The sequence below is a fragment of the Nerophis lumbriciformis genome, linkage group LG34 (assembly GCF_033978685.3).
Source record: "Nerophis lumbriciformis linkage group LG34, RoL_Nlum_v2.1, whole genome shotgun sequence".
Lineage (NCBI taxonomy): Eukaryota > Metazoa > Chordata > Actinopteri > Syngnathiformes > Syngnathidae > Nerophis > Nerophis lumbriciformis.
In genome coordinates, this window is record NC_084581.2 from 4,314,413 (window position 1) to 4,339,147 (window position 24,735).

Consider the following 24,735-nt stretch of genomic DNA (forward strand, 5'->3'; position numbering starts at 1 on the left):
AATGCCGTAAATTTTTCTAATACCAAGTTATCTATTTAATTACTTTATGGCCGTTACTGAGTTTGATGTTACGTTGCACGCTACTTTTGATGCAGACAATATCGTTAAATGTTAATGCGGACAGGTGTACTGCTGGTGTGTTCCACAGTGTGCATGTCTGATGTTTCTTACATGCGGTCCACTGAATGCTCAGGGAGTTGGTACGTTTGCTCAGACATGAAACATGAAGGGGAATATTGCTGTACAGTAATATAGACCCTCACACACACCGTTGTTAAACACAACCACTAACCTGTAAAAATACTGCAACTTGTTCGATTATGATGATCTGCAATGCAATATAGTACAGTACCATAGATTTGTTATTTTAAGTTAATAAAACGTGAGGTTTTTTTTAAATAAAAAATATTTAGAAAAAACGCGATTGAGTGAAGCTGCAAAATTTGAAGCGTGAATGGCAAGGAAGAACTGTACTTGACAAAGGTGCCGGTAAAGATCGGGTCTGTCAATAATGTGCCAAGTTAGGCTTTTTATTTTTTAGTCCTCGGCTGCCCCTTTCAACAAACATGCCTTTGAATGAATTTGAAATATACTCTTGAATTGCCTCTGGAAAGCTTTTTTTTAAGGGGTTTTAGTGAATAGTGAAACTTGTGTGAATGTCCAAGCACTTGAACTCATGAAGTGTAAAAGTATTACGCCCCAACAGAACAGAATACTGTAAATGACATACCTCCGCCAGTAAAAAGAAGCACAAAGTATTATATTGCAAATAGCATGTGTATGCGACCTACAAAGACACTTATTGTTCTTATGACTCATCCTTGTGCTTTTTTCATGATGTTAAAATAAAATATTAAATGCGATTTTTTTTATGTGCTCTTACAGGGCAATTCCAACAACATTTCCACTCTTGACATCTCAGTGGGGTTTGTTGGTTTGGACAGCTACGTCGAAGCTCCTGCCATCTTCTTAACAGCCCTCAGTACGTACGCTGGACCCCTACTTTGGGCGTGTCACCTCGTGTGTTACCTCAGCTCAGAGAGAGACAGGTGAGTAACTCATTACTGTAGCACGGTGTTAGATACAGTAACTAGGGTAAAAACAAGTTAATGGTTGTTGATATACGGATGGGTACGGAATGTTGTACTTTAATAGTTACTGACCGAATTCTATCGGTACTTCCGGGTACATGCATACATCCATCCATTTGCTACTGCTTGTCCCTCACAGGGTCGCGTGGGGCAATGGGGCATATTGTTAAAGTTAAAGTTAAAGTACCAATGATTGTCACACACACACTAGGTGTGGTGAAATGTGTCCTCTGCATTTGACCCATCCCCTTGTTCACCCCCTGGGAGGTGAGGGGAGCAGTGGGCAGCAGCGGTGCCGCGCCCGGGCATCATTTTTGGTGATTTAACCCCCAATTCCAACCCTTGATGCTGAGTGCCAAGCAGGGAGGTAATGGGTCCCATTTTTATAGTCTTTGGTATGACTCGGTCGGGGTTTGAACTCACAACCTACCGATCTCAGGGCGGACACTCTAACCCAGGGGTCCCCAAACTTTTTGACTCGGGGGGCCGCATTGGGTTAAAATATATATATATATACATTGTCTTTATATTCCAGCGGGTTAATCCGTTTTGTCATATAACATCAATTAACATTGATGTTCATCAACACGATGGGAAAATTCATTTTTAGACAATATGATTTGCCTGAGCGGCTAGGAGACACCGAGAGTAACAAGCGGTATAAAATGGATTAGAAAGGAAAGATAAAATAAATAAATAAAAATTTAAAAAATAAAAATGTAAACCCTTTTTTTTTTCAACTAGGGACTTCCCGTGGGCCGGATTTTGGAAGCTGGGGGGCCGGATCCGGCCCGCGGCCCGTAGTTTGGGGACCCCTGCTCTAACCACTAAGCCACTGAGTAGTTGTTATCCCAGATTAACATACATTTTATCATATTTCGATACTTTTGTAACACCTAACGTCACTTCTGGTTGTAGACTCGACACCGGCTCAAGCTCTTAGCCTGTAAACCGTGTTTATAGCAGACAGCCTCAAAGTAATGTTGCAATTTTCAATGCCAACAAAACAAAATCAGAGAGCCTGATAAAACATAGCGTGATAGAAAGCGCTCGAAAGTAAGGCTCCACTTTTCAAAATGTGCTAGCTCAATGCTAATTTACATCGGATATGTCATATACGTGCTACCAATTAGCATTAGAAATTTTACATGGCAATTTCAACACCTCCAAATTTGGTAATAAAAACTACAAGTAAGACACACATTACAATCGAACAGCTGGGGTGTAATAAGTACAATACTTACAGTATAGGCACTTTTTAGGGAGTTGGGACTCAACTAAAAACAAGACTGGCACATTCAACTAAATAGCAAATACTGCTTTTGGCTAAGGCAACACACCGAGGACAAATTGATACTCAGAAGTATAAGAAAACAAAACATAACAACTGGACAGCACATCATATCATTATCTGCTCAATCAAATGTTAAGTATTTTATTTGATTATATATTTAAACAAATGAACATTTATTAACACATAAACACGCACAAAAGTACTGAACATTGCAACCGTTGAGTACTGGTTCTAATTCCCAGGTATTGGTTTTGGATCTGTATTGATTGAAATGTGAATGGTATACATCCCTATTTTTTTATAATAAAAGCTAAAAACTATGAAACATTTTCCAAACCTTAGCTTTAATGATGATATGGAAATGTGGAGAGAGAGAGGGGTTTACTGCTTTGAAGGTGAGTCGCCACACTTTACGTATGATTTAGTTTTAGATTAAAATTTAAGACCAAATTTTGCTCTGTTTTAGGTACACAGTTTTGGGTATTGTACGGTCAAACATTGCTCGTAATAAATTATTCCGTTTGTCCATGTGCATAAACAAAGAATCTAACGCATTTGTGACTCAATCGCTGTAGTTTACAAAATAATCCACCACTTAAAAAAGTTGCAACTGCCAGCACTTTAATAAAGAAGGTGAGAAATAATGTTGAATTCAAGAAATAACTTGTAGAAAAGTATAAAAAGGCCATTTTATATGTGTTTCATCTTTTTTCTGCATGTGAAACTATAATTATTCTTTATAAAATGGGGTTTATCTTTGTATTGTTGGTTGTCTGAAACCAATTGTTTGGATTTACATTATTTCTTATGGGAAGAAATGCTTCGCTTTGCGTACAATTTGGTTTTCGTCTAACCTTTTGGAACGTATTACTAAAGAAAACTGGGGTACCATTGTGTTAATGTTAGACATGGTACTCTGAGCAGCCAAGTCATGGTATGGTGTTTTCCCAAGTGTTGTATTGTACTGTAAATGTCATTGTTGCCATCACTGGTATGTCTGCGGTAGCATTTGGAATAAGTATCACAAAAATGTCTAAGAAGCACTCTTAGTGGGCTTAATCCTTTCCAGGCGAAATGAACTAAGTTGACTTTTTCCCTTTCTAAAAATCCGATTTGTTCGGAGCTAATTTACTTCAGGTTCAACAAAAAGATTTTGTGTAGTAACAAACAGAAAGAAATATTAGAACAAGCTACTTTATTTTGCTGACCCCACACAGTTTACAATGCTGTATGTGGTTTTATGTTTGTTATGCTTCTCTCTCTGCTGCTACAATCTATCCCCAAGTTAGTTACAACCTGATACCCCAAAGTTTTTATTGCATAAATCCATCTTGGGACATTAAAGGTCATTAGACAGTTATTGTAAACTCGGGAGACACAATGGATTTGTAGTTTAAAATGTTCAATGGCACTTACCTTTCCCTCCAGGATTTTTGCAAGGTTGCAAATTCACCAATTCACACAAATTTAATCAATACCCGCAAATGATGCATGGCCTTGCAACTTTGTTCAATGCCTGCAATTTCCCCACACGTTTTGGCTAATCAGCCACATTTTCATCAATCAAATTTGTCCCAGCAGCACTCAAACGCAACACAACTGTCTAACCTGCTCAGTGGCCTTGTGGTTAGGTCGTGAGTTCAAACCCCAGCCGAGTCATACCAAAAACTATAAAAATGGGACCCATTTACCTCCCTGCGTGGCATTCAGCATCAAGGGTTGGAATTGGGGGTTAAATCACCAAAATTATACACGGGCGTGGCCACCGCTGCTGCTCACTGCTCCCCTCACCTCCCAGGGGGTGATCAAGGGGATGGGTCAAATGCAGAGGATAATTTCACCACACCTAGTGTGTGTGTGACAATCATTGGTACTTTAACTTTTAACTTTAACCCCCGGAGTGCCCTTAGTGGAGCCCGCAGTATATTGTAGAAATAAAATCAAACAGAAGAACAACAGTAAAAATGTGCAAAAACTAATGAAAAACAGCAACATTTTTGATACTATTAACAATTGATCAGATTACCCGATCAGATACTGGTATCAGGTATCATTCTGAATAAAATATTGGATTATGTTAGTTTACATCTAAAATCACTGATATAATGTCCAATTAGGGGTGTAATGGTTTAAATTCTCACAGTACGATATTATCACAATATTAAGGCCACAGTACAAAATTATTGTGGTATATGAAAAAAAATAAAATAAAGCTTGGTTTTTTGTAAAGTTATTGCAGGCTTTGTGTTCAAATGTTTTAGCATATTGCTCATTTGTCCTCCTTTTGATGATATAGCAGCCTTGCAATTATTACAAGTAGCGCAGTTGCATTCTTTTGTTGTAAAAAGACTTATGAGCGCTCCTGCCACCATGGGCACCAACAATGTTGCTGTCTGACGTCACTATGCACGTTGCGTAATGAAGTCATTCCCGCCCGCAGGAGTCGTTAAAGGTATTGTTTGGAAAAAATGGCAATCGATTCCAAGGAATTGATACACTGGGTTTAAAAAGCACCTCTTTCTGAGGGATTAGGTGAGTTTGCAAGAATAGGCGTGATTGCAATATCGTAAATACTGCTGGTTCTGCCCTAATTAGTGCCAACAAATGATGAAAAATAGTCTTCAATGTAGGGCTGGGCGATATGGCCTTTTTTTAATATCGCGATATTTTAAGGCCATATCGCGATACACGATATATATCTCGATATTTTGCCTTAGCCTTGAATGAACACTTGATGCATATAATCACAGCAGTATGATGATTCTATGTGTCTACATTAAAACATTCTTCTTCATACTGCATTAATATATGCTACTTTTAAACTTTCATGCAGAGAAGGAAATCACAACTAAAAAAATCACTATTTTTTTCATACGGTGTTGATCTGGAAATGTTTGCCTCGGCATTTTGATGGTGTGGGTGTGTGGCACCCAACGGAGATGTTGACATGCGGAGTAAGCACTCTTCATTCTCTAGCTAGTGTGTGTGTGACAATCATTGGTACTTTAACAGGTGACTTTTCAAATGATGCTACATATTAGCAGTAATGCTACTTTTTATAGCAACGCTTTCGCCCCATACTTGACAAATTACGGTTGTCTGTTCGACATATTCCCACTTGAAGCCAAACCACCGCCAGACGATGGACCCCCTGCTGTTTTTGGGGGAATTAATTATTCCTTCATATGTTACCAGATTCGCACCTTCTTTCGCTCGTATTACCGCTAGCATCACAGCCATGCTGCTACCTCTCTGCTCAGCGAGGGCGTATACGTATGTGACGTATGACGTGACAGTATGTGACGTGGGTAAGAAGGTGCGCTTGCTGTCTGTGAGAAGGAGAGACAGGAAAGAGCGAGGAGAGCATGTAGTGTAATGCCAGCAGCTAAAAGCAACTGCGTGAGAACGTATACTCGAATATCACGATATAGTCATTTTCTATATCGCACAGAGACAAAGCCGCGATATATCGCGCATATCGATATATCGCCCAGCCCTACTTCAATGCTCCTGTAGCAAATGCAAAATTTGACAACAGCAGCAGTTTGAAATTTCTTTGTCTACTCTCCAATATTCAAAAACTCCTGCAACATATAACTGCAATTTGCACATTTAGCTGTCTCCGCCTGGAGGTTATGAAATTGTTGGAGTTTGTTGTTTGGTTAGTTAGCTATCTAGTAACATAACTCAAAAAGTTATGGGCAGATTTTCATGAAACTTTAAAAAAATGTCAGAAATATGATTAGGAACAAATGATTACATCTTGGGGCTGATCTGGACCATTTCTACTATGTTACCTTTACGTTACGAGCCTCTACTTCTGTGTTTGAATGCGAGCATCCCCGCATCCACCCACAGAGGCAAATAGATTCGATGACTGACATGGGGGTTCACTCTGTTTCTTTCATTGTGCTATAGAAAACTCAGAAGGTTAAGGGTGATGTTTGTAAAGCCTTCAGGAAATGTCAAAAATAGGATAAGGAACAACTGATTCAATTTTGTGGCTGATCTGGTTTACCAGTTTTTTTCAGTTTTGGAAGGTAATTCTTGGCGGGGTTCTGCTTGTCTACTTTCCCATGAGAATGCAATACTTTGTGCTGATTTTAGTCTTTAGTTCAACACTGGAAGTTACTAAGTTTTAAAGACAGTGTTTAAAAAAATAAAGTTTGACTACTAATGCGTGTCTAAAGTACAAACTATGACTTCTTTATAATGTGACTGAAACACTGGAACAAATGTGGCAAAACTCTGAATGTTTTAACCCCCACGTGCAGTTGACCGTTGAAGTTGTGCAAGCATTAAAGCTACTTGCTTACATCAGTCTAGTGCTGCTTTTGCAAACGAATGTGGGTAAGAAGAAGAACTCTCGTTAGACGTGATGAAATACATTCAGATGCAGCTCTCACATTGATCAGTTTCACATAGCCACAAAACAACATTACTGCACCATTGATTTGCCCACAAGCCTGTGCTGTGTGAAAGCGTCCTCACTGCACGCTCTGTGCCGCTCCCTCATGAGTCGTTAGGATGTTGTTGGCTCGGCCTCTCACTTTCATGAGACGGTCTCTAATAGATTCCATGCCCTCCGTTAGCCAGCATTCATGCTACTGCTTGCAGCAATACATGATTCTAAAACTGGCTCGTTTCAAGGTCTGTCCTTTTTACATTGTCAGCTTTCTTTGACCGGACTTTCATACCTTTTCAAATAGTAACTGTTAACTAACCTCACTAAAATGAATTGAAATCATTCATATTTAACCTTCAAAGACTGAAACAATCATACAATTTTGAATATATGTATTTACTACTGGTGTTCCAATAATATCAAGTACAAGTAATGTATTGGCCTATAACTAAATCACTTGCTAAAGGATTGTGAAATTAAATATGTTCTCTCGTTAAAATAAAGTGATTTTGAACAAGGGAGAGGGAAAAAGAACAAACCTCAGAACCAAGGAGAAAAGTTATTAGCTTAGCCTTTTATCACCATTCAGTGCTAGAAGCTATAAGTATACAGGCTACATGTTGCTAAAATATCTGTCTCCATATTTACAACGTCAATGTGTATCCATGCCATCCATGTCACACTGATACTGGAGTTGCTTTTAATCTCATTGTACCTGTGTATAGTGACAATAAAAGGCATTCTATCTATTCTATGCAAGAATATAGCATTATACATAGCTTGTTTATCTCATTTACATGTACTCTAGTTAAGCTAATGCTACATTGCTAATGTATTGTTATATTTGTCAATAAAGTTATCAATTAATACGTACAGTGCATCCAGAAAGTATTCACAGAGCACATTTCCAGATTTTGTTAAGTAAAAGCCTTATTCCAAAATGGAATTAATTCATTGTTGTCCTCAAAATTCTGAAGACAATACCCCATAATGACAATGTATAAATATGTACCATATTTTCCGCACTATAAGGCGCACCTTCACTGAATGGCATATTTCAAAACTGTGTTCATATATAAGGCGCACCGGATTATAAGGCGCACCTATGCATCCATTAGATGGAGCTGCGCTAAAGGGAATGTCAACAAAACAGTCAGATAGGTCAGTCAAACTTTATTAATAGACTCTGTTCACTCCCAAAATGAATAAACAGCTGTTTTATTATTTTCCCCGAGGTAAAGTCAGTGACCTGGTGTTTTGTTTATCTTTTAACAACAGCAAGGTATAACATGTAGTGCAACATTTATATCACATAGTGGAGAGGAACTTTTCCCTGATTCAATAAACACGTAAAAAACAGTGATACTGTTACGGTAAATCAAACGTTAGTGCAATCACAATATAGTAACACTCGAAATAGTGCAGAGTAATAACAATATATCAATAACTCAACGTTGCTCAAACCTTAATGTCACACAACACAACACACAAAATAAACATGTAAAGTTCACTTTATGAAGTTATTCCTCATCCAGAATCCCTCAAATTCTTCTTCTTCAGTGTCCGAATTAAACACCATTGATTTGTTTATGGTAAATTCTCTCGCTGCTGCTCTATTCCCGTGTTCTACTGCGTGACTGATCGTCTTAGGTTTAAACTCTGCGTCGTAAGCGTGTCTCTTAATAGGAGCCATTTTGGGGTTAGAAGCGCTTCTTCTTCTACGGGGGAAAAAGAAGTTGGCGGCTGCTTACCGTAGTTGCGAGACCTAAACTTTATGAAAATGAAGTTTAGGTTTGTTGTGGCTCAATATTGGTCCATATATAAGGCGCACCGGATTATAAGGCGCACTGTCAGCTTTTGAGAAAATTGGAGGTTGTTAGGTGTGCCTTATAGTGCGGAAAATAGGGTATATATTTCTTAAAATTTTCAAATTTATTAAAAAATTAAAACAATCACATGTACATAAGTATTCACAGCCTTTTCTCAATACTTTGTTGATGCGTAATATCCCTAAAATTCGTTCTATTTTATCCACTAGCGACGCTGAGATCATTATTCATGCGTTCGTTACGTCTCGTCTCGATTACTGTAACGTATTATTTTCGGGTCTCCCTATGTCTAGCATTAAAAGATTACAGTTGGTAAAAAATGCGGCTGCTAGACTTTTGACAAGAACAAGAAAGTTTGATCATAATACGCCTATACTGGCTCACCTGCACTGGCTTCCTGTGCACTTAAGATGTGACTTTAAGGTTTTACTACTTACGTATAAAATACTACACGGTCTAGCTCCATCCTATCTTGCCGATTGTATTGTACCATATGTCCCGGCAAGAAATCTGCGTTCAAAGAACTCTGGCTTATAGTGATTCCCAGAGTCCAAAAAAAGTCTGCGGGCTATAGAGCGTTTTCTATTCGGGCTCCAGTACTATGGAATGCCCTCCCGGTAACAGTTAGAGATGCTACCTCAGTAGAAGCATTTAAGTCTCATCTTAAAACTCATTTGTATACTCTAGCCTTTAAATAGACCCCCTTTTTTAGACCAGTTGATCTGCCGTTTCTTTTCCTTTCTCCTCTGCTCCCCCCTCTCCCTTGTGGAGGGGAAGACACACAGGTCCGGTGGCCATGGATGAAGTGCTGGCTGTCCAGAGTCGGGGCCCGGGGTGGACCGCTCACCTGTATATCGGTTGGGAACATCTCTGCGCTGCTGACCCGTCTCCGCTCGGAATGGTTTCCTGCTGACCCCACTATGGACTGGACTCTTACTATTATGTTGGATCCACTATGGACTGGACTCTCACAATAGTATGTCAGACCCACTCGACATCCATTGCATTCGGTCTCCCCTAGAGGGGAGGGGGTGTCTCCAAGGTTTCTCATAGTCATTCACATCGACGTCCCACTGGGGTGAGTTTTTCCTTGCCCTTATGTGGGCTCTGTACCGAGGATGTCGTTGTGGCTTGTGCAGCCCTTTGAGACACTTGTGATTTAGGGCTATATAAATAAACATTGATTGATTGATTGATTGATTGATTGAATTACAGGCGCAAGTTTTTTTGAATACGATGCCACAAGCTTGGCACACCTACCTTTGGGCAGTTTCGTCCATTCTTCTTTGCAGCACCTCAGAAAAAACTTGGCTCTCCAAGTATCACCATAACGACAAACATTAAAATACGGTAGCACATTAGCCCTAAATATTCATAAAAAACAAGTCAGAGGTATTATTTAACAAGTATATTTAATATGTTGGCCATTGTAACATTACACCCAGTTTGAATATAGGAAAATAAAACACTATACGTTAATCAAGTGATCCTTTGGCGTACCACGGGATAGTGCTTGCGTACCACTAGTGGTACACATACCACAGTTTGAGAATCTCTGCCTTAGGTTAAACCCGCCTAGTTAATCTACAGAAGAATATTAGTAGAACATCATTTTAGAAAATAGTAATGTAGAAAGACGATCATGTTCGTCTACCACTGGACAGAATTCCAAGCATAGAATTATTGAATGTTGCCTTCTCTACTGACGTCCTTCCCTCTGCACGCAGGAGTCCGGTTGCCATCGGCCACGGTTGCTACTGTTTGGCGGTGCTCAGGTCGGTGCCAGCTGCCGCCTACATCGTCCTGGTTACTGTCCTGCGCTACCATCTCTTCATATGGAGCGTCTTTTCTCCCAAATTACTGTACGAGGCCATGCACCTTCTGCTCACCGCCGCCGTCTGTCTCGTCTTCAACGCCATGGAGCAAAGCTCTCGCACGTCGTAGAGCGCCAAGAAGGTCCAAGGGTATTTATGACATAACCTTCTTGCAACACCTCCTTGTATTTATATTTATACACAATATGTGGAAGGGTGCATCAGAAAGGTGTACATTTTCTGGAATAAAAGCTATGTAAATATTGTTTTGAAGATACCATGAAATACCTCAGGGACTCCGAGGCTAAGCTACGCAAATGTTTTACTCTCTGGCCTACGATCCACTTTTATATTTGAGTTGAAGCAGCAGTTATTAAAATGATCTACTGGACTAAGAATATACTGTACATTGACATTAGACACGCCCACATTGTGCAATCATTAATCCACATTCACAACCATTGGCTAACTGTAATTCATTAATTGCATTGCTTTTAACATGTGACTCAATATTCATGAATGTACTATTCATTGCATCATTCTATATCAGGCCAGGGCTATTCTACTAAATTGTTTCCAAAAAGCTAACGACTGGGGAGTCAGATTTTCTACCTTTATTATTACTTTTATGTTGTATATTCCTGAGAACCAGTGTCCTCTACAGTGGACATTTGATTGTTGTCTATTTTGTCAGTTTTATTTACTTTGGGGGAAAATGTACTTGTCTATGCAACTATTGGAAAGAAATTTGTTTTTTTGCAACCATTAAACAAATATTTGTGACTAAAAATAATGAATTTGTAGAAAATTTTTTGGTTACAAATAATTTTTGGGGATGCAAATATTTTTTGGGTTACAAATCCTTTTGTGAGTTTAGACTCAAGCATAATCCTGTGGGTGGGGGCTCTTCTGAACAATATGTTGGAAGCCTATTTATTGGTCAGTATTGTCCACCCTTAATTTTTGGTATTTTACTTCCAAATGTGTTGCGGGCAGAAGAAGTCAGCACTCACGCCTATGTGGTCGCGCCATCTTCCGAAATTGACCAATAAAAAGGCTTCTAACATACTATTCAGACGGGGCCCCGCCCACAAAATTGAAGTTAAGTCATAACCCCAAAAAAAGCACTATTTTTGTTTGCAAATAATTTGTTTGGTTGCAAATCTATTTGTACTTGATTGCATAAAAGAGCACTCTGCTGTTTTAAGGACCTACTACCAAAAAAGCGGGTCAAAGATCCTCTATATCAGTGGTCCCCAACCTTTTTGTAACTGCGTACTGGCGTACGCTTGAAAATTTGTCCCACGGACCGGGGAGGGGGTTTATGGTATTTTATTTAATTTAATTTTTTTTGTCATAAAAAAATAAAATCATGCGTGCTTACGGACTGTATTCCTGCAGACTGGATTGATCTTTATTGATATATAATGTAGGAACCAGAAATATTAATAACAGAAAAAAACAGCTCTTTTGTGCGAATGAGTGTAAATGAGTCAGAGAATGGGGGAGGGAGGTTTTTTGGGTCGGTGCACTAAATGTAAATGTATCTTGTGTTTTTTATGTTGATTTAATAAAAAAAAAAAATATATATATATATATTTTATTTTTTTTAATTTCTTGTGCGGTCCGGTACCAATCGATCCACGGACCGGTACCGGGCCACGGCCCGGTGGTTGGGGACCAGTGCTCTATATAACAGTGCTGTAGTGTTTTTGAATCTCCTGCAAAAACTGAACTCACAAACCGTTCTGATGTCAGATCTGGCCCCCGGGCCGCTAGTTGAATAGCCCTGTTGTACATCATCGGCATCTTTTAGAGCAGCAATTTTTAAAGGGTGTGGCGACCAGGACTCAAAAGGAGTTGCAGCAGCTAAATGAAAAATGAGGAAAAAACTTATTTTTCACTTTTGTCATGTTTGAAGGCAAAATGAGTGACCTCCTGTGGCGAGAAGTTAAACAGATAACATTATTAATAAATGATAAAATAATTTCCACTCACTCGTTTTGTCACATTCTGGCGAGCAGGCATTAACATTAATTGATCTAATTGCTCATTTCCTCTTAGCTGGTTACTCTCTGCTGTTGTGTAGAAGTTGAATTCTTGTGTTGTTTGACTACTTCACACTCAAGTTAGCTTAGCGGTTAATGTTAGATTCAAGATTCAAGATTGTTTATTGTCATATGCACAGTTAAACAGACTGTTTGCCTTACAATGAAAATTTTACTTTGCTAGTCCACCCTTCAACAAGTCACACTTTACTTAGCTAAAATAAAAATGAAAATGTATATACAAGGCACAGTAAGTAACATTACATTATTGCACATTCTGATTGACAGTCAACAGTATAAATATGGAGGTGACCTTGGGTCACAGCAGCAGTTAAAGTGTCTTTAGTGATCAAAGGTGAAAAGTGTCTACAGTGATGGTTCACATTTCCTGCAAAAACAGAGGTGTCCCGATACAACTTTTTCACTTCTGAGACGATACCCAAATTGGAGCCCTGCATATTGGCCGATATTGTTCCGATCTGCTATCCGTAAGAATGATACACACTTGTAATATTTAGTAGTGTGTAAAAATGGTGGGGCGCGGTAGTAGTTACGAGCACACATCATAAGAAAACGTCAACTTGGTTCTTTTTCGTGAACTTTTTTCTTTTAATGATGTCTCCTAAGCGTGAAGTGAACTCTTCTGACGGCAGCGCGTCAAAGGAAAGGAACGACATCTGTGTGGCAGTGAAATGATTTAGATGTGGTACAAACCCCGTTTCCATATGAGTTGGGAAATTGTGTTAGATGTAAATATAAACGGAATACAATGATTTGCAAATCATTTTCAACCCATATTCAGTTGAATATGCTACAAAGACAACATAATTGATGTTCAAACTGATAAACTTTTTTTTTTTTGCAAATAATCATTAACTTTAGAATTTGATGCCAGCTACACGTGACAAAGAAGTTGGGAAAGGTGGCAATAAATACTGATAAAGTTGAGGAATGCTCATCAAACACTTATTTGGAACATCCCACAGGTGAACAGGCTAATTGGGAACAGGTGGGTGCCATGATTGGGTATAAAAGTAGATTCCATGAAATGCTCAGTCATTCACAAACAAGGATGGTTCGAGGGTCACCACTTTGTCAACAAATGCGTGAGCAAATTGTTGAACAGTTTAAGAAAAACCTTTCTCAACCAGCTACTACAAGGAATTTAGGGATTTCACCATCTACGGTCTGTAATATCATCAAAGGGTTCAGAGAATCTGGAGAAATCACTGCAGCTAAGCCCGTGACCTTTGATCCCTCAGGCTGTACTGCATCAACAAGCGACATCAGTGTGTAAAGGGTATCACCACATGGGCTCAGGAACACTTCAGAAACCCACTGTCAGTAACTACAGTTGGTCGCTACATCTGTAAGTGCAAGTTAAAACTCTCCTATGCAAGGCGAAAACCGTTTATCAACAACAGCCAGAAACTCCGTCGGCTTCGCTGGGCCTGAGCTCATCCAAGATGGACTGATACAAAGTGGAAAAGTGTTCTGTGGTCTGACGAGTCCACATTTCAAATTGTTTTTGGAAACTGTGGACGTCTTGTCCTTCGGACCAAAGAGGAAAATAACCGTCCGGATCATTATAGGCGCAAAGTTGAAAAGCCAGCATCTGTGATGGTATGGGGGTGTATTAGTGCCCAAAACATGGGTAACTTGCACATCTGTGAAGGCGACATCAATGCTGAAAGGTACATACAGGTTTTGGAGCAACATATGTTGCCATCCAAGCAACGTTACCATGGACGCCCCTGCTTATTTCAGCAAGACAATGCCAATCCACGTGTTACATCAACGTGGCTTCATAGTAAAAGAGTGCGGGTACTAGACTGGCCTGCCTGTAGTCCAGACCTGTCTCCCATTGAAAATGTGTGGCGCATTATGAAGCCTAAAATACCACAACGGAGACCCCCGGACTGTTGAACAACTTAAGCTGTACATCAAGCAAGAATGGGAAAGAATTCCACCTGAGAAGCTTAAAAAATGTGTCTCCTCAGTTCCCAAACATTTACTGAGTGTTGTTAAAAGGAAAGGCCATGTAACACAGTGGTGAACATGCCCTTTCCCAACTACTTTGGCACGTGTTGCAGCCATGAAATTCTAAGTTAATTATTATTTGCACACAAAAAATAAAGTTTATGAGTTTGAACATCAAATATCTTGTCTTTGTAGTGCATTCAATTGAATATGGGTTGAAAAGGATTTGCAAATCATTGTATTCCGTTTATATTTACATCTAACACAATTTCCCAACTCATATGGAAACAAGGTTTGTAAATCGATCAGAAACATTGGTTGCATGCTTGGTCTTTGAACATGCGAAATGACGTAGCGTAGTGGTCTCATTATTGACATTAGTGATCAACAGCAACACTCCTTTCCGGTATAAGACAAGCACAGGAATAAAACTAAGGAATTGGTTCATGAGTTTTTTAAGTGGTATGATTTTTATGACAGTAGTTTCTATGTGTTCTGCGTACAGTGTGACTGACATGGATGTTCTTGTCGCTACAAGTTTTGACTTACTCTAAAATGTGACTAAGTTTTAGGAATATGTATGATTTTACTTCTTTAGTGACAGATATGAGCAGTAGTTCTGAGGACATACTTGCCGACCTTGAGACTTCCGATTTCCGGAGGTGGGGGTGGGGCGTGGTTGGGGGCTTGGTTAGGGGCGTGGTTAAGAGGGGAGGAGTATATTTATAGCTAGAATTCACCAAGTCAAGTATTTCATATATATATATATATATATATATATATACATATATATATATATATATATATATATATATATAAGAAATACTTAACTTTCAGTGAATTCTAGCTATATATATATATATATATATATGTATGTATGTATGTATGTATATTTATTTTATTATATGTATATATATATATATATATATATATGTATATATATATATATATATATATAAATAAGACAAATACTTGAATTTCAGTATTCATTTATTTACACAAATACACACATATGTATGTATGTATATATATATATATATATATATATATATATATATATATATATATATATATATATATATATATATATATATAAATAAGACAAATACTTGAATTTCAGTGTTCATTTATTTACACATATACACACACATAACACTCATCTACTCATTGTTGAGTTAAGGGTTGAATTGTCCATCCTTGTTCTATTCTCTGTCACTATTTTTCTAACCATGCTGAACACCCTCTCTGATGATGCATTCTGCTTTGTCTCCTTGTTGTGTGCGCAGTTGTGCACTGCACTCTCTAAAAGTCGTAGATGTTATTGTCACATATGCATGTACAGTAGATGGCAGTATTGTCCTGTTTAAGAGTGTCACAACATTGCTGTTTACGGCAGACAAACTGCTTTACGGTAGACGAAAACGTGACTGCTGTTGTTGTGTGTTGTTACCGCCTGGGAGGACGTTAATGAAACTGCCTAACAGTAAACCCACATAAGAAACCAAGAACTCGCCCTCGATCACTCTACAGTTATAACGTGATTGGGCAGGCACACTGTTTATATTGTGGGAAAGCGGACGTGAAAACAGGCTGTCGACACGTCACTCAAGTCCGCCTGAATTTCGGGAGATTTTCGGGAGAAAATTTGTCCCGGGAGGTTTTCGGGAGAGGCGCTGAATTTCGTGAGTCTCCCGGAAAATCCGGGAGGGTTGGCAAGTATGTCTGAGGATGAGTCACAGACACGTTGCTGATTATTACATCATTAGAGGCTTCTTCTGAGGAAAATCAGACGAAAGATTGACGCCATGGGAGCACAAAGATGCACACGTTCATTTCCCCAAACCAGTCAGTCCGCGTGAGGGGTCTGACTGTCATGTGACACTTGAAGGCCTGGCATAGTGATATCTCCTAAGTGACAGCAGGCAGCCCAGAACCACAGCACAAGCCTTCATGCTTTATGCCCAAGTTGACACAAAAAGTCACTGCTCGGAGCAAACAACACTGAAAGGAACTTGGCCATCACCTACGATCCTTATGTGAGACAAGAACACACAGGTCTTTCCCTTTTCTGTGCGTTGTAAATAGCAAAAAACTGCTAGCAGGAGGCAGTTAACAATGGAGTTAATGGGGATTCACCTATCCCACCAGTAAAGTCCTCTAAAACCCCCAACAACATTTTATATACCGTATTTTTCGGACTATTAGTCGCAGTTTTTTTCATAGTTTATGAAAGTTGCATAATGTTTTTTTCCTTCTTTATTATGCATTTTCGGAAGGTGCGACTTATACTCCGAAAAATACGGTACATGCTGTAATCCTGTAGTAACAGGCACATTTATGGCAATATTAACAGTAGTGTGGTCCTTAAACATTACTGCAACTTTTTCCTGGGTGTATTGATTTCACAGAGTGCATAGCAACAGAGGCAGCACGATGGAGAGGAGTTAGTGCGTTTGCCTCACAATACGAAGGTCCTGGGTTCGATCCTGCGCTCAGGATCTTTCTGTGTGGAGTTTGCATACTCCGGCTTCCTCCCACCTCCAAAGACATGCACCTGGGGATAGGTTGATTGGCAACACTAAATTGGCCCTAGTGTGTGAATGTTGTCTATCTGCGTTGTGACTTGTGCAGGGTGTACCCCGCCTTCCGCCCGAATGCAGCTGAGATAGGCTCCAGCACCCCCTGCGACCCCGAATGGGACTATCTGTAGAAAATGGATGGATGGCATAGCAACAGTTGCATAGTTGCTTCTCTTGCTCTTCCATGTGTACAAGACACAGTGAGGGACCAGCCTGAACGCCAGACAAATTCGATGGTGCCTCACGGCGCAGCAGAATGTGAAAAATAATCATTTTTATAGCCGTCTCAGTTACTCGTGTTTATTTGCTATCTGATCTCGGAATGTCAACCCCTCGAATTGCTGTGATTTTCTGCAGTCATTTAAGTCAGTGGTCACCATGATGTTAAGTTACTCCAACTGTGTATTTTATTCATCTTTTTAACTGGAATTATTTCTGTACATCTGTCCTTTCTGTCTAGTCCTGATGAAAATATGTAATGAAAGTGGTGGGTCGCGATTTCTGGAAGTCGAAACAGTCTCAGCTTTATTTATGTTTTTATTCATGAAATAAATGTACTTCGTTGCAGACATTTAGCTTGTGTGATTTGTTGTCGGCATGTGTCAACAAAGAGCATTTAAAGACATTCCAACAGAAATTTACGAGCATCTTCCTGTCAGTGATTAGCAGCTCCATAAATATACTCCTTTGCAGGCAATCTGCTGTCATCTCTCCAAGATGGATGAACATTTGAGGAAGTTGCACCTCAGAACCAAAGACTGCTCTGAGTGGGGACTCAAATTGTCTGGACAAAAGTGTCTGGATTTTCTACATTGGGGTTAAGATCAGTTAAAGTTCATTCCAAAGGTCTTAGATCAGTGGTTCTTAACCTGGGTTCGATCGAACCCTAGGGGTTCGGTGAGTCAGCCTCAGGGGTTCGACGGAGCCTCCGCCGAGGAGATCAAGACACACCCGACTCATCGTGTAAATAAAAACTTCTCCCTTTATGGATACGGCAACAGCAGAAGTCAGACTGATTAGCAGGTGTGTAAGTGCAGTTCATGCACTGTGTTGGTTTTGTTCTTTAAAGGGGAACATTATCACAATTTCAGAATGGTTAAAACCATTAAAAATCAGTTCCCAGTGGCTTATTATATTTTTTTATATATATATATTATATAAGTTTTTTTCAAAATTTTACCCATCACGCAATATCCCTAAAAAAAGCTTCAAAGTGCCTGATTTTAACCATCGTTATATACACCCGTCCATTTTCCTGTGACGTCACATAGTGAAGCCAACACAAACAAACATGGCGGAAAGAACAGCAAGCTATAGCGACATTAGCTCGGATTCAGACTCGGATTTCAGCGGCTTAAGCGATTCAACAGATTACGAATGTATTGAAACGGATTGTTGTAGTGTGGAGGCAGGTAGCGAAAACGAAATTGAAGAAGAAACTGAAGCTATTGAGCCATATCGGTTTGAACCGTATGCAAGCGAAAACGACGAAAACGACACGACAGCCAGCGACACGGGAGAAAGCGAGGACAAATTCGACGATCGCCTTCTAACCAACAATTGGTATGTGTTTGTTTGGCATTAAAGGAAACTAACAACTATGAACTAGGTTTACAGCATATGAAATACATTTGGCAACAACATGCACTTTGAAAGTGCAGACAGCCCAATTTTCATCAATTAATATATTCTGTAGACATACCCTCATTCGCTATCTTTTCCTGAAAGCTGATCTGTCCAGTTTTGGAGTTGTTGTCAGCAGGCCAGGGAAGCTAGGGTTGATATTCTTCTCTTGATCAACTTCGGTGGCATAAGGGACGGTGTGAGCCAAGACATCCAGGGGGTTTAGCTCGCTCGTCTGCAGTAACAAACTGCCGCCATTGCTTGCCGTGCTACCGAGGTCCTTTGTCCCTGAATTGCTCACACACTCTGGCAGATTTAATGGAGGTCTGGCGGCAGATTTTTTTGACTTTATTGTTGGAAATGCAACTGCTTTTAGTGTCGCAGGATATCCACACATTCTTGCCATCTCTGTCGTAGCATAGCTTTCGTCGGTAGTGGGCGGAACAAACGTCCAATTTCTTGCCACTTTCGCATCTTTGGGCCACTGGTGCAACTTGAATCCGTCCCTGTTCGTGTTGTTATACCCTCCGACAACACACCGACGAGGCATGATGTCTCCAAGGTACGGAAAACAGTCGAAAAAACGGAAAATAACAGAGCTGATTTGACTCGGTGTTTGAGAAAATGGAGGATTGCTTCCCGATGTGACGCCACATTGTGACGTCATCGCTCCAAGAGCAAATATTAGAAAGGCGTTTAATTCGCCAAAATTCACCCATTTAGAGTTCGGAAATCGGTTAAAAAAAATATCGTCTTTTTTCTGCAACATCAAGGTGTATATTGACGCTTACATAGGTCTGGTGATAATGTTCCCCTTTAAACAAGGTGATGTTGATGCACGGTTAATTTTGTGCACCAGTAAAAAAACATAACTTTGTCTTGAATTTGGAAAAAAAAAACATTTTATTTTTCACTAAAGAAGGGTTAGGTGAATGCGCATATGAAACTGGTGGGGTTCGGTATCTCCAACATCTTCCATGGACCTTGGATCTTACCAAAACCATCTTGGAATACCGTGTTAAGATTCAGTGACGGGTCAATCCAAACAAGTTTTCACACATGTTTTTGCCCATTTTTGAGTGGGACTTTCTTCTAACCAAAAGAAAAAAATATATAATTGTAAATGTAGAAAGATGGCAGCGTCAAGCACCTGCCAGCTCATGTACCCCCAAGCCCCTTTCCAAGAAGTCTTCTATTGTGCACCTGACCAACTTACTTTTCCCAGCAGTTTATTGCCGGATCATCAAAAACAACTAGAAAATAAAATTTCGATAAAACTAGCGTGTGAATGTTGAAAAGCCGATGTCCAGCACACACAGCCAGATAGCTTCAAATGACAAAATGATGCATGACTCTTCGGTGAATAACTGCAAAATGACCAAAAATCAATCAATCAATCAATCTTTATTTATATAGCCCTAAATCACAAGTGTCTCAAAGGGCTGCACAAGCCACAACGACATCCTCGGTACAAAGCCCACATACGGGCAAGGAAAAACTCACCCCAGTGGGACGTCGATGTGAATGACTATGAGAAACCTTGGAGAGGACCGCATATGTGGGTAACCCCCCCCCTCTAGGGGAGACCGAAAGCAATGGATGTCGAGTGGGTCTGACATAATATTGTGAGAGTCCAGTCCATAGTGGATCCAACATAATAGTAAGAGTCCAGTCCATAGTGGGGCCAGCAGGACACCATCCCGAGCGGAGACGGGTCAGCAGCGCAGAGATGTTCCCTGCCGATGCACAGGCGAGCGGTCCACCCCGGGTCCCGACTCTGGACAGCCAGCACTTCATCCATGGCCACCAGACCTGTGCCCCCCCCCCTCAAGGAAAAGGGGAGCAGAGGAGAAAAGAAAAGAAACGGCAGATCAACTGGTCTAACAGGGGGGCTATTTAAAGGCTAGAGTATACAAATGAGTTTTAAGATGGGACTTAAATGCTTCTACTGAGGTAGCATCTCTAATTGTTACCGGGAGGGCATTCCATAGTACTGGAGCCCGAATAGAAAAAGCTCTATAGCCCGCAGACTTTTTTTGGGCTCTGGGAATCACTAATAAGCCGGAGTTCTTTGAACGCAGATTTCTTGCCGGGACATATGGTACAATGCAATCGACAAGATAGGACGGAGCTAGACCGTGCAGTATTTTATACGTAAGTAGTAAAACCTTAAAGTCACATCTTAAGTGCACAGGAAGCCAGTGCAGGTGAGCCAGTATAGGCGTAATATGATCAAACTTTCTTGTTCTTGTCAAAAGTCTAGCAGCCGCATTTTGTACCAACTGTAATTTTTTAATGCTAGACATAGGGAGCCCCGAAAATAATACGTTACAATAGTCGAGACGAGACGTAACGAACGCATGAATAATGATCTCAGCGTCGCTAGTGGATAAAATAGAACGAATTTTAGCGATATTACGGAGATGAAAGAAGGCCGTTTTAGTAACACTCTTAATGTGTGACTCAAACGAGAGAGTTGGGTCGAAGATAATACCCAGATTCTTTACTGATTCGCCTTGTGTAATTGTTTGGTTGTCAAATGTTAAGGTGGTATTATTAAATAAATGTCGGTGTTTAGCAGGACCGATAATCAGCATTTCCGTTTTCTTAGCGTTGAGTTGCAAGAAGTTAGCGGACATCCATTGTTTAATTTCATTAAGACACGCCTCCAGCTGACTACAATCCGGCGTGTTGGTCAGCTTTAGGGGCATGTAGAGTTGGGTGTCATCAGCATAACAATGAAAGCTAACACCGTATTTGCGTATGATGTCGCCTAGCGGCAGCATGTAAATACTAAAGAGTGCAGGGCCAAGAACCGAACCCTGAGGAACTCCGCACGTTACCTTAACATAGTCCGAGGTCACATTATTATGGGAGACGCATTGCATCCTGTCAGTAAGATAAGAGTTAAATCCCGACAAAGCTAAGTCTGACATACCAATACGTGTTTTGATACGCTCTAATAAAATATTATGATCGACGGTATCGAAAGCAGCGCTAAGATCAAGAAGCAGCAACATAGATGACGCATCAGAATCCATCGTTAGCAGTAGATCATTAGTCATTTTTGTGAGGGCTGTCTCCGTAGAGTGATTTGCCCTGAAACCGGATTGAAAAGGTTCACAGAGATTGTTAGACACTAAGTGTTCATTTAGCTGCTGTGCGACAATTTTTTCGAGGATTTTCGAAATAAAGGGAAGGTGGTAGTTTACCATGAGGTCAGGATCAAGGTTAGGTCTTTTGAGCAGAGGATGAATAACCGCTTTCTTGAATGCTAGGGGAACAGTGCCAGAGGAAAGTGATAAGTTTATAATATTTAGCACTGATGGACCTAATAATACAAAAAGCTCCTTGATAAGTTTCCCAGGAAGTGGGTCAAGTAAACATGTTGTTTGTTTTATCCCACTTACACGCTGTAATAGTTCCTCTAATGTTATTTCATCAAAAAGAGAGAGACTATTTTGTATTGCAGTATCCGTCGTAGATACAGTTGTATCTGTGTTCATAGAACCCAGTTGTAGCTGGGATGCGTTGTCTTTAATCTCCTTTGTAATGAGTTCAATTTTCTTATTAAAGAAATTCATAAAGTCATCTGCCGAGTGGGTGGAGCTATTGGGAGGAGTCCCTTGTTGGGTTAGCGATGCTACTGTACTAAACAAAAATTTAGGGTCGTTTTTGTTGAGGCGGATGAGATTTGAGTAATATTTAGCTTTAGCTAAGGTAAGCATGCGTTTATACGATATTAAACTATCACTCCATGCTTGATGGAAAACCTCAAGCTTGGTCGCGCGCCATTTGCATTCCAACTTTCTACATGATAATTTATGAGCTCTGGTTTCCTCTGTAAACCATGGGGTGCGCCTTTTAAGGGCCCTTTTTTGTTTTAGCGGTGCTATACTATCAATGGTTTTGCGCAGGGCATTGTCAAAGTTGTTAGTGAGGTTATCAATAGAGCCGACATAATTTGGGAATGGTGCCATTACCGAAGGCAGTAGGTCAGCAAGAGTCATCGTTGTGGCGGCATTAATGTTGCGGCTGCTATAGCAGTTATTATTATTTTTAGTTTGTTGACAATGAGTCAGAACTTCGAATTTTATAAGGTAATGATCGGACATTGCTTTAGTATACGGGAGTACCATAACTTTGGAGGTGGTGACACCCCTGACCAGCACTAGATCTATCGTATTGCCGTTGCGATGCGTAGGTTCATTTATTATTTGTGTAAGACCACAGCTATCAATTATAGTCTGGAGCGCCACGCACTGAGGGTCCGATGGGGTATTCATATGGATATTAAAGTCCCCCATTATGATTATATTGTCTGCGTACGTCACTAGATCAGCAACGAACTCTGAGAATTCATTAATAAAGTCCGAGTAGGGCCCTGGGGGGCGGTAGATAACAGCCATATCGAGAGGCAGCGGTGCGACAGACCTCATAGTAAGCACCTCAAACGATTTATATTTATTATTTAGGTTAGGGGTAAGGTTAAAGTTTTCATTGTATATTAGTGCGACCCCCCCACCCCTTTTAAGGGGACGGGCAATATGCGCATTCGTATAGTTAGGAGGAGATGCCTCATTTAGCGCAAAAAATTCGTCTGGTTTGAGCCAGGTTTCGCTAAGACCAATGACGTTAAGATTGTTGTCTCTAATGACCTCATTAACTAATAACGTTTTGGGAGACAATGATCTTATGTTTAAAAAGCCCATATTATAAGTATTGGGCTGTTTTGACGAGTTTTTGTTTAAATTATCCGTAGTAGAAATATTAATAATGTTGCGTTTATTATACGTAGTGCACTTTAAATAGTTTCGACCATATCTAGGAATTGATACGACGGGAATTTTCAGATTGTTTGCTTGATGCTGCGATCGACTGAACGCATCATGATTTGCCACCTCAGTAGAATGCATATCTACCCCGGACACATTCACAACAGAAAACACATTATGTGAGTTGTGTGTTATTCTAAGAAAATTGCTATGCGTACAGGAATTATCCAGCCTGGCGCTGGCTAGTTCTAGGAGTCAGTTAAGCAACTGACTCCTCACCCGGACTAGCAGGCTCTGTAATTGCCTGTGACCGGGCTTGCTCTAGTGTAGTTAGTCAAATGTGACTTAAACAGTAGTCTATATTCTTAGACAGGATGATGGCGCCTTCCTGGTTAGGGTGAAGACCGTCCCTCATCAGCAAGCCTGGTTTGCCCCAGAAAGAGGGCCAATTATCAATAAACGTTAGTCCCTGTTGTCTACAGAAGCTAGCCAGCCACTTGTTAAGCGAGACTAATCTGCTATACCTCTCATCATTGCCTCTCGCAGGCAGGGGGCCAGAGACAATTACTCGATGCCTGGACATCTTTCTAGCGAGATCACAAGTCCTGGCTATGTTTCTCTTTGTAATCTCTGACTGTCTCATTCTAGTGTCATTGGAGCCAACGTGTACAACTATATTCGCATAACTAGTGGTGCGATTAGCCTGTCGTACGTGTTTACTAGGCCTGTTGCGAGTTAGCTCCCTAAGATTAGCCTCAATGTCAGGTGCTCGGGCCCCCGGGATGCACTTAATTGTGGCTGGTTTGCTAAGCTTTATGTTTCGGGTGATGGAGTCCCCTATGACTAAGGTGTGGTGCCCGGTAGACTGGGGTGTAGGACTAGCTAAAGAGCTAAATCTATTATGCGTCTCAACCGGTACACCGTAGCTTGTAGGCCGCTTAGGACTACTACAGGCTGGGCTAGTTAGCTCGCTACAGCTAACGCTAGCAGATGTGTCCGCAACATCTAAAGTTACGAGATTACTCTGCTCTAACTGGCGGACACGGCCCTCTAGCAGAGCCAGCCTCTCCGTGAGTAAGGTGCAAGACGCGCAGGAAGCCATACTCACGGTGTTTTCTGTCACCGAGTGAAGTTCCTGCTGTCTTCCGAGAAGTCCTGGTCACGGTGTGCAGGAGTAGACTCCTTCTGACCGGCGCCCGGCGACGCCTTTCTCCGCGCTAGCTTCGTTAGCTTAGCAGCTAGCTGCTAGCTAGCTGCGGGAGGGGTGGAGAGACAGAGATCGGGTGATTTGCAAGTT

The 24,735-nt window shown here is 40.5% G+C and overlaps 1 protein-coding gene across 2 annotated transcripts in view; it reads left to right on the forward strand.

The window, feature by feature from the left end:
- pigg (phosphatidylinositol glycan anchor biosynthesis class G (EMM blood group)) overlaps positions 1-24,735 on the forward strand; it is a 134,498-nt gene that overhangs the window by 101,888 nt on the left and 7,875 nt on the right. The window contains exons 12-13 of one of the 2 annotated variants that reach the window (XM_061929797.2): positions 886-1,049; positions 10,347-13,226. In XM_061929797.2, the coding sequence (XP_061785781.1) occupies positions 886-1,049; positions 10,347-10,563 (381 nt within the window). In that variant the 3' untranslated portion in view covers positions 10,564-13,226. Of the gene's footprint in view, positions 1-885; positions 1,050-10,346; positions 13,227-24,735 lie in introns of those variants that run through there. The other variant, XM_061929798.1, reaches the window with a different exon arrangement.